This window comes from Pollachius pollachius, assembly GCF_949987615.1.
Source record: "Pollachius pollachius genome assembly, chromosome: 1".
In the NCBI taxonomy this organism is placed as follows: domain Eukaryota; kingdom Metazoa; phylum Chordata; class Actinopteri; order Gadiformes; family Gadidae; genus Pollachius; species Pollachius pollachius.
In genome coordinates this window covers 1857941-1868806 of record NC_136934.1, presented here as the reverse complement: position 1 = coordinate 1868806, position 10866 = coordinate 1857941, and the positions used below count along the sequence as shown (strand labels likewise).

The 10866-nt window shown below is 45.1% G+C and overlaps 2 protein-coding genes across 2 annotated transcripts in view; both read left to right on the top strand.

Annotated features, from left to right (window-relative positions):
- The window catches only part of vamp5 (vesicle-associated membrane protein 5), a 6538-nt gene extending 3913 nt beyond the window's left edge, over positions 1-2625 (top strand). Inside the window, exon 3 of the mRNA XM_079734131.1 lies at positions 1064-2625. Coding sequence (XP_079590257.1) covers positions 1064-1225 — 162 coding nt within the window. The 3' untranslated portion in view covers positions 1226-2625. The remainder of the gene's footprint in view (positions 1-1063) is intronic.
- A 1512-nt stretch (positions 2626-4137) lies between these two features.
- rnf181 (ring finger protein 181) lies at positions 4138-10426 on the top strand. The gene is made up of 6 exons (XM_079757862.1): positions 4138-4175; positions 4764-4865; positions 4959-5092; positions 5393-5508; positions 5939-6013; positions 9865-10426. Exons 2-6 carry the CDS (start codon positions 4780-4782, stop codon positions 9922-9924), a joined length of 471 nt encoding a protein of 156 aa, XP_079613988.1. The 5' UTR covers positions 4138-4175; positions 4764-4779; the 3' UTR covers positions 9925-10426.
- The last annotated feature ends 440 nt before the right edge of the window (positions 10427-10866 follow it).

Below are 10866 nucleotides of genomic sequence, written 5' to 3'. Positions count from 1 at the left end.
TGTTACATCACCGCGGGCTGAGAGGCCTGCTGTGAATGAGCCGTGTGAACCAGGGCAACAAAGAGGAAGGGAAACGAGGGCATTGAGAGGCTTAGAGCTGGGCCTTAGACAGCCTTAAGCCAGCCTCAGAGCTGGGCCTTAGACAGCCTTAAGCCAGCCTCAGAGCGAGAGAGCTGGGCCTTAGACAGCATTAAACCAGCCTCAGAGCTGGGCCTTAGACAGCCTTAAGCCAGCCTCAGAGCGAGAGAGCTGGGCCTTAGACAGCCTTAAACCAGCCTCAGAGCTGGGCCTTAGACAGCCTTAAGCCAGCCTCAGAGCGAGAGAGCTGGGCCTTAGACAGCATTAAACCAGCCTCAGAGCTGGGCCTTAGACAGCCTTAAGCCAGCCTCAGAGCGAGAGAGCTGGGCCTTAGACAGCCTTAAACCAGCCTCAGACAGCCTTAAACCAGCCTAAGAGCTGGGGCTTAGACAGCCTTAAACCGGCCTCAAACAGCCTTAAACCGGCCTCCGAGCCTCGGAGCTGGGCCTCAGACAGCCTTAAACCGGCCTCAGAGCCAGGGAGCTGGGCCTCAGACAGCCTTAGACCAGCCTAAGAGCTGGGCCTCAGACAGCCTTAGACCAGCCTAAGAGCTGGGACTCAGACAGCCTTAGACCAGCCTAAGAGCCAGAGAGCTGGGCCTCAGACAGCCTTAGACCAGCCTAAGAGCTGGGGCTCAGACAGCCTTAGACCAGCCTAAGAGCTGGGCCTCAGACAGCCTTAGACCAGCCGCAGAGCTGGGCCTCAGACAGCCTTAGACCAGCCTCAGAGCTTGGGCTCAGACAGCCTTTAACCGGCCTCAGAGCCACAGCGCGTCACAGTTGGAGTGGTTCTCGATTCCCGCTGGTAGGGTTTCCCTTTGCACTCCTAATCTGTCATTTCAATCTGTGTATTTTAATTAAACTAACTAAATAACTAACCAAACCCCGACTGGCTCCTTAACGACGTGTATCGGAATCGACTGTACAGAGAGCGATGGCTAAATGACTCTGTATGAAATATTACTAATATATTGTTCTCCTTGCAGAGTAAAACGTTCGAGAAGACCACCCAGAAGGTGAAGCAGAAGAAGCGCTGGGAGAACATGAAGATGAAGGTGGTGCTGGCGGGGGTGGCGGTGGCTGCCCTGCTCATCGTCATAGGTATCATCATATACTACATCGTCAGGTCCACCAACGGAGGGGAGTAGCTTCCATGCTAACCCGATGCTAACAGGAAAGGGTTCCCTTTCCCTGAGGAAGTTCCGGTGAGCGGCCAGGCTGAGACCTCGGACCGAGACGATGTTTTGGTGTTGAAGCTGCATGCTCTGTTTCATTCTTTGGTTTGGGGGTTGTAAAAAAAGGCCTTCAAAGCTGTTGTAGGTAAGATTTGAGAAAAGGAAGGAGAGAGAGAGAGTGAGAGAGAACCAATCAGGGGACAGGCTCTGATTGGTGAGGAATGAGCAGGCTCGATTTAAAATATAAACGCTCTCATACAGAGGCAGGTGGAACCAGAGCAGATCTTCTCACAGTAATGACACTCAAATGACAGTTTTAAGATCTTACCTACAGCGCCTTTGAAGACTCTCCTATTCATTGTATGTACTTTTAAGTGTGTTTGTTTTTTAATATGGTACCATCAGCTGCTTTTGCTTAAAGAGATCTGGTAAAAGACATTACTTCCCAGAGTTCTGGTGGAGAGATGCTTCACTGACCACCGCGTCACCGAGTAAAAACCTGTGTTCTAGGGCAACATGTTCAACAAGTTGTAACTGTTTTGTAAAATAGTAATCTCCATACAATCCAATCCTAGTAGACGTTGTTCAATTACGTGACATTTTTTGGTTTAGGCTTAACTATACTCAAATTTCAGTCTTTATTTTCACTTGAATTTTTCAACATAGAATGTGAAACAAATAAGGGAGAAGTATGAAATATTGTTCTTTTTATTATGGGGATTGAGGAAGGAAGTAAAAGAATAGACCAGTTTCACTTGTTTTGGTTTGTGTTGAAATTAAACCCAGGCTCTTCACCCAGTCAGGTATTGTGGTTCAGTTGGAGAATAAGCTAACTCCTGAATAACTGATGGGGAATCAGTTACAACAAATAACCCTTCCTCTTTCCTTTCTTTTAGCGCTATAGTACTGATCTCAACTTGCCGTGATGTCATTTGCATTACTTTCAGAATGTAGTGTTGTCTTAGAGTCCTTAAAGAAAAAGAGAGCTCTGATGATGATAGAGTTGATGTGAGAGTTGGGGGCTCTGTTGAGGTGAGATTTGTGAGAGCTCTGTTGATTTGAGAGTTGTGAGAGCTCTGTTGATTTGAGTTTCGTGTACAAACTTCGCTGCAGAGCAAACAGCCAACTGAGCTCCAAACACAGACACACTTTTGTGTTTAATTTAGTCTGGCTTCTATTCTCAGTGATGTTTTGATTTTTTTGGTTTTTGATCTCTGAATGTATGAATATTTCATGAATACAGTTGAATAAATAAATATATATAGATAGAAAAAATAAATGTTCAATCTTTCTGTATCTGTCGGCTATGTCAAAATGTGTACTTCCCCCAGACTTTCTATGACCCCTGTAAGTGAAAGTCCACTTCTTTCTCATCCTTCTCTTTCGGCTTATTCTTCTCATCTGTTATTGTATAATATTATTATATATTAGTATTATATTATTAGTATTATCATCATGCAGCCATAGGCTACATTTAGATATTAGTAATCCAGTATCAGACACACTACAATCCATCCCAAACCCAACGACCCCAGTCAGGGCCTTGATTGGTTAAATCTTCTCATCTGTTATTGTATAATATTATCATATATTAGTATTATATTATTAGTATTATCATCATACAGCCATAGGCTACATTTAGATATTAGTAATCCAGTATGAGACACACTACAGTCCATCCCAAACCCAACGACCCCAGTCAGGGTTTGTCCCTGGTGCTGCTGTCTGTATTCAGGCGTTGTCTCTCTGTGTGGACTTGGAGGGCAGGCAGAGTGTAACCCAATTACTGATGGCCAAAGATCTCATCCTTACATCATCGGACGACAAGGAGTTTCCCACCAAACAGCCTTTTCAAAATTCAGCACCTACTGCTATAGCAACATACACGTCACTCTGTGCGTTTATATCGTGCATCAAATCAGAATCAGAATTACTTTTATTACATCTTGTTGTGAAAGTACACAAGAGTAAAATTCCAAGGCTTGGTTCCTAAACAGACACAGAGCAGCAACAATACAAGGTCAAGTAAAATAAGATAGTAAAAATAAGTAGCATGAGTGGTAGTGGTACCAGCAACGGTTCTTTATAGTGCAGGCTATCTATTTAAATCAGTATAGATTTAAATAAAGCATTAGTTAGTGTGCTGTACTACACTAACTAACGCTTTAGTTAGGGACCTATATAGCGCCGCCTGCTGGCGAGAGAGCGCAATGCACCACTGTGCACCCTGAATATCTCTACTGAATTATTCAGTGTCGTTCACGGTGCTGCTAGGAAGAAGCTGCTCACACAATAAACTTGTATGTGTTCCTTCCTTCAAATGACTTAAGTAGGCATCACAGTATTTACAATAAGGGTTATGTCTGTTGGGTTTGTGGTTTGACAGCCCAGTTAATCATCCACTTCAAACATCGGCAAGTAGTCAGAAGCAATGATTCAGTTTATTTGGCTTGTTGTAAAATACTAAACGTTGTGACCTTCCTGGTTTCAAACTACGAATCACAGCTAAACGAGAAAGAATCAACCTTCCAACAATCCCTCTGCTCACTAGGCCGTTTTCATTCCTGGATTCTCTTGAAGGATCTGATAAGATGAGATATTAACTACTTGATTGAGGCCATATGGAGAATTAGGATGTCACAGGATAAAGTTAAGAGACTGTTTTGAATAAGAATAAAAAACCTCCAAAATAAAACAAAGAAAACAAGTAGAAATGTTAAAATAATTCTAAATAAGTATATTTATATAAGTAAACTGATGTTTGAAGACAAAAAACGTCAACAATAAAACAAAGAAACAAAGTAGAAATGTTAAAATAATTATAAAAATGCAAGTATGACTTTAGTGACTTTAGTGGTCACGTGGTCCCTAACGTCATACCCGGAAGCGTGACGTAGGTTAGCATTGGTAAACGGAAGCTAGGGTAAGTGTCACTCGTTTAGTTTGCCCGGTTTAAGAACCAAACCTCTGATATTCGTCGGACTTCGTGGTCTAACGACCTCTCTTCCTTATGAATCGTTACTAAACCTAATTCATGTTTTAATGAACCGAGTCCGCGCCTGGCGGTGGATGTCCACAGCCTCTCTGTTAGCCTTTAGCTTCAGTTGGCTGTTTTCAAGCCAATGTTTTTTATTAATAACTACTGCCTAATTATATCCCAAGTGGTCTCATAATATGCTGTCTCGTTCAATACCGTTTTTAGGCCGAATAAAAGTGTCGTCAGGTTTTTTTTCTTTGATACTTATTTATAGTGTTTATGTCTTCAAATATAATTGTACTTACACACCATAAATGTATTTGTAATGCTTGTCTTCAAACATTATTATACTTATATACATATATATATATATATAATTATTTTATTTTCAAACATAAGTATACTTGTATACCGTGTACTCATTCATAATGCTTGTATCTCCAAACCTTAGTATACTTGTATACCATGTACTTATTCATAATGCATGTATCTTCAAACCGTAATTCACTCATTCATAATGCTCGATTCTTGTAGGATTGGCGCGAGGACAATGGCGTCCTACTTTGACGAGCACGACTGTGAACCCACGAACCCGGAGGAGCAGTACCGGCAGAATGCCCTCCTGGAGCTGGCCAGGTGACACCAGACGGCGTGAAACCATCACATCCCCCTGTTAAAAGAATGACACCCCATGTCCTCCTCAAACGCCTGTCTCACCCTCCCGCCCAGGTCTCTGATGCAGGGCCTGGACATCGACTCGGACGCCTTCGACCTGTCGGACTGGGACCAGCGGCTGCCCCCGCCCGCCGCCACGGCTGCGGTCCGGACCCTGTGTGTGGTGGTCGTCTCTCCCGAGCAAGCAGGTGATCCCCGCAGCGCTGCAGCCCGCTGACCTGCTAATGTATTTCTGTATCTATACTGTGTGTGTGGGGGGAGGAGAGATTGGCTCTTGCTGGTGATTGTAGAAAGTGCTCTTATACACAAGCCTCATAGTTTTAACTTCTTCGAGTTTAATGATAAAATAAATAGGATCACAGAATCATTTGAAGGATAGAGATTGTCAGGATGGTTGGACATCGATGGCCTGCTGAAAGAAAGGGGAGCTGAGTGTGAACCTCCTCCGTTCTGAGTGATTGAGCCCGGCTGTGTTGACGTTCTGACAGACAGAGGTCTGAAATGTCCTGTGTGTCTGCTGGAGTTTGAGGAACAAGAGGCGGTGCGACAGATGCCCTGCAAACACTTCTTCCACTCGGGCTGCATCCTGCCCTGGCTGGGGAAGGTGAGTGCCTCCTCCTCATCCTCATGACATTATCCCCACGACCTTCAGAACCTCATCATGACCTCTACAATGTCACCCTTACCTCATCATCCTCCTCACGACCTTAACGCCCTTATCCTCATGACCACATCATGATGACCGTCACACAGCAACCTCATCATCATCATGACGACCTTCAGAACCTCATCATGACCTCTACAATGTCACCCTGCCATCATCCTCACGACCTTAACAACCTCATCCGTACAACCTTAAAGACCTCCTCATGACCTCTTAAACATCATCTTGACCTCTAAAACTTCATAATGACCTCATGACCTCCACAACCACTGCATCATCATCACCTCTATGACCTCATCTCCGCCACTGCCGTGTGTGTATGTGCTATTGCCAATTTTCACGTTTTGGAGTCTGGTGTTTCCGATCCCAGACCAACTCGTGTCCGCTGTGTCGTCTGGAGCTGCCCACAGACAACCCGGAGTACGAAGAGTTCAAGAAGGACAAGGTAGGTCGTCCTCGTTTAGTTTGCTCTGAAATTGTTCTTTGTCGGCGTTGTGGTGTTTTGAATAGGGATGACGAAAATGTAAAACATTCTTGACCAACCACCGAGCCTCATTAACTGATCAGATTAAAATGTGCTATTTGAAATAACAGCCATTTCGAGCCGTGCCAGCCGCCTGCTTTTTCGTAACTCTGATTATCTCTCTCCCGTTCTGCCTCCGACTCACACACACACACACACACACACACACACACACTCTCCGAGCGAGAGGCAGTGGCTCTAACCGCGGCACGACCTGTGTTTGAATTGAAACACGAGGCATGCTTGCTGCAAGTAGACCGTGTGTAGAGAGCGGGCTCGAACGCCCAAAATGGTCTGAGATGGCGCGGACCTGGTTGAGACCCTGCGCGCGCCAATCGGAAGAGGGCAGCGTTAGGAGCTCATTTGAAACATTACCGCGGCTCATTTAAGAAAATGACAGCTCCGAAGAGACGCCACTTGTTTAGTTCGGAGGAGACGGATAAAATTAGTGTGAGGGATAATTTTTTTCACTTCACACAAAAAGATCCTTCAATGCGATGGCTAACTGTAGTCTTATAGCGTTTAGTCTACTGTCCATAATAATTTAGAGATCATATTCTCCGCCGCTCGCATGCGGGAATAATTAAGACTTGAGGAGAAATTAAACAGTGGGCTAGAGACGCCGTGTCCGTCCAACTTCCAATCAGTCACCTCATCTGATCATCTTTTTGTGTGAAATGAAACCAACACACACTCCCCAGTCCACACTGACCCCAATTTTTTTTAAACCGACAAGCGACAAGATTGATCGGTTAACGTTGATACGGTCAACCATCGGTCAAACGGTCATCGGCTAACATTCCCGAGAGACTTGGAAGATGCAATGCAAGCACTCCATCAAATACTTTGGATTAGCTTCAAAACAAAGAAATGAACTGAAAGTGGTCTGTGCTAAAACAGTTGGAGTGCAGAGAAGCTTAGGAATCACAAACGTGTGTTAATTGAACCCCATTTCTCTCTACAGTTGGAGTTTGTTTTGGTCCTTTAACCCTTAGCCCTTAAACCCCCTAACCTACACATTCAACCACAAACCCATACACTGGCCTACTCCCTACTCGTCCTCTACTTTACCACCAGGGTTACATAACATTTAATCCTCAACAGAAGCTTTTATCCCAAGAGACTTGGAAGATATAATGAAAGCACTCCATCAAAAACTTTGGATTAGCTTCAAAGCAAAGAAACGACCTGAAAGTGGTCTGTGCAAAACAGCTGGAGTTCAGAGAAGCTTAGGAATCAAAAACGCATGGTAATTCAACCCCCTTTCTATCTACAGTTGTGGACCTTTAACCTTAACCAGGTGGTAAAATGGGTGCTCTTTAACCTGGTGTAAAATGGGGACTCTTTAACCTGGTGTAAAATGGGGGCTCTGTAACCAGGTGGTAAAATGGGTGCTCTGTAACCAGGTGGTAAAATGGGTGCTCTGTAACCTGGTGGTAAAATGGGTGCTCTGTAACCAGGTGGTAAAATGGGTGCTCTTAACCAGGTGGTAAAATGGGGGCTCTTTAACCAGGTGGTAAAATGGGGGCTCTTTAACCAGGTGGTAAAATGGGTGCTCTGTAACCTGGTGGTTAAATGGGTGCTCTGTAACCTGGTGGTAAAATGGGTGCTCTGTAACCAGGTGGTAAAATGGGTGCTCTGTAACCTGGTGGTAAAATGGGGGCTCTTTAACCATGTGGTAAAATGGGGGCTCTTTAACCAGGTGGTAAAATGGGTGCTCTGTAACCAGGTGGTTAAATGGGTGCTCTGTAACCTGGTGGTAAAATGGGTGCTCTGTAACCAGGTGGTAAAATGGGTGCTCTTAACCAGGTGGTAAAATGGGGGCTCTTTAACCAGGTGGTAAAATGGGGGCTCTTTAACCAGGTGGTAAAATGGGTGCTCTGTAACCTGGTGGTCAAATGGGTGCTCTGTAACCTGGTGGTAAAATGGGTGCTCTGTAACCTGGTTGTAAAATGGGTGCTCTGTAACCTGGTGGTAAAATGGGTGCTATGTAACCAGGTGGTAAAATGGGTGCTCTGTAACCAGGTGGTAAAATGGGTGCTCTCTAACCAGGTGGTAAAATGGGGGCTCTTTAACCAGGTGGTAAAATGGGGGCTCTTTAACCAGGTGGTAAAATGGGTGCTCTGTAACCAGGTGGTAAAATGGGGGCTCTTTAACCAGGTGGTAAAATGGGGGCTCTTAACCTGGTGGTAAAATGGGGGCTCTTTAACCAGGTGGTAAAATGGGGGCTCTTTAACCAGGTGGTAAAATAGGTGCTCTGTAACCTGGTGGTAAAATGGGTGCTCTGTAACCAGGTGGTAAAATGGGTGCGCTCTAACCAGGTGGTAAAATGGGTGCTCTCTAACCAGGTGGTAAAATGGGGGCTCTTTAACCAGGTGGTAAAATGGGGGCTCTTTAACCAGGTGGTAAAATGGGGGCTCTTTAACCAGGTGGTAAAATAGGGGCTCTTTAACCAGGTGGTAAAATGGGGGCTCTTTAACCAGGTGGTAAAATGGGTGCTCTGTAACCAGGTGGTAAAATGGGTGCTCTTTAACCAGGTCGTAAAATGGGGGCTCTTTAACCAGGTGGTAAAATGGGGGCTCTTTAACCAGGTGGTAAAATAGGGGCTCTTTAACCAGGTGGTAAAATGGGGGCTCTTTAACCAGGTGGTAAAATGGGTGCTCTTTAACCAGGTCGTAAAATGGGGGCTCTTTAACCAGGTCGTAAAATGGGGGCTCTTTAACCAGGTGGTAAAATGGGTGCTCTGTAACCAGGTGGTAAAATGGGTGCTCTTTAACCAGGTCGTAAAATGGGGGCTCTTTAACCAGGTCGTAAAATGGGGGCTCTTTAACCAGGTGGTAAAATAGGTGCTCTGTAACCTGGTGGTAAAATGGGTGCTCTGTAACCAGGTGGTAAAATGGGTGCGCTCTAACCAGGTGGTAAAATGGGTGCTCTCTAACCAGGTGGTAAAATGGGGGCTCTGTAACCTGGTGGTAAAATGGGTGCTCTGTAACCTGGTGGTAAAATGGGGGCTCTTTAACCAGGTGGTAAAATGGGGGCTCTTTAACCAGGTGGTAAAATAGGGGCTCTTTAACCAGGTGGTAAAATGGGGGCTCTTTAACCAGGTGGTAAAATGGGTGCTCTTTAACCAGGTCGTAAAATGGGGGCTCTTTAACCAGGTCGTAAAATGGGGGCTCTTTAACCAGGTGGTAAAATGGGTGCTCTGTAACCAGGTGGTAAAATGGGGGCTCTTTAACCAGGTGGTAAAATGGGTGCTCTGTAACCAGGTGGTAAAATGGGGGCTCTGTAACCAGGTGGTAAAATGGGTGCTCTGTAACCTGGTGGTAAAATGGGTGCTCTGTAACCTGGTGGTAAAATGGGGGCTCTTTAACCAGGTGGTAAAATGGGGGCTCTTTAACCAGGTGGTAAAATAGGGGCTCTTTAACCAGGTGGTAAAATGGGGGCTCTTTAACCAGGTGGTAAAATGGGTGCTCTGTAACCAGGTGGTAAAATGGGTGCTCTGTAACCAGGTGGTAAAATGGGTGCTCTGTAACCAGGTGGTAAAATGGGTGCTCTGTAACCTGGTGGTAAAATGGGTGCTCTGTAACCAGGTGGTAAAATGGGGGCTCTTTAACCAGGTGGTAAAATGGGTGCTCTTTAACCAGGTGGTAAATTGGGGGCTCTGTAACCAGGTGGTAAAATGGGGGCTCTGTAACCAGGTGGTAAAATGGGGGCTCTGTAACCAGGTGGTAAAGTGTGGGCCCCTGACCAACTGGACTCTGTGTGTCTTTCAGGCGAGGAGGAGGCAGAGGGAACACAGACTTGAGGACCTACATGGAGCCATGTACACATGACACCTCTCCACACCTTGGTGGTGCAATGCATTCTGGGTCCGGCGCTCCTCCTTCCCGCTCTGTTTTGGTTCGTGTTTCTTATGCGGGAATGGGGGACTGAATTTTCCTTTCAAACAAAGATTGAACTGATTTAGCATCGAGATACGAGCTGCAATGCAGGCTGCACGCACATTCCACCACCAACCCCTCAATCCGGACGGCTGAACACGGAATGGGCACGTTTATCATCCCCTCTGCCTTCCCCCCGCACCCTTTTATAGTTTTAAAGACACTATATTATCGACCAATATTGTCTACATGGAAACATTTTTACGTTGTCCCCTGAAGATTTTTGAAAATTTACCACTCAGGCATAATATAGTTGTATGCGTTTGAAAATGAAGAAATATATGGATACTTTCCAGGGTTTATTATCAGCGTCACTCGCTCCATTGGATTGGGTGCACTTATATCTATATCTATATTTATGGAAGTGTGATATATATTAAAAAAAAAAGTGTGATTACTGATGTCTGTCCACTGTAGGGTTCTCAACCATGCAGACACCCACCGCAACACCTACCATGTGTATCCACCTTTCAGCTCCTTGTGCTTTGTTTCTGACATGAAATAAATGATAAATCTCCAGGCTGATGTTCTGTTAACCCAAGTTACTGATGTAGAGCAGAGTGTCAGTGAAAAGGGTTCTCTATCGTTTAAAGACTCCACCCTACATGTTTCATATGTATATACATGCATATAAAATGGTAAACACATGTATGTGAACCAGTGCATACGTAGTAACGCATAATTAAATGCATATGAGAGTCTCTCAGAACAATGGTGACCTTGTAACAGGAATGTGGCTGATCTTCTGCAGACCATCATGGGGTCCCTGTCATCTCGACTGCGTGATGCATGATCCACAACACTGAGCACTAGCAGACTTGACCTTTGCTGTCA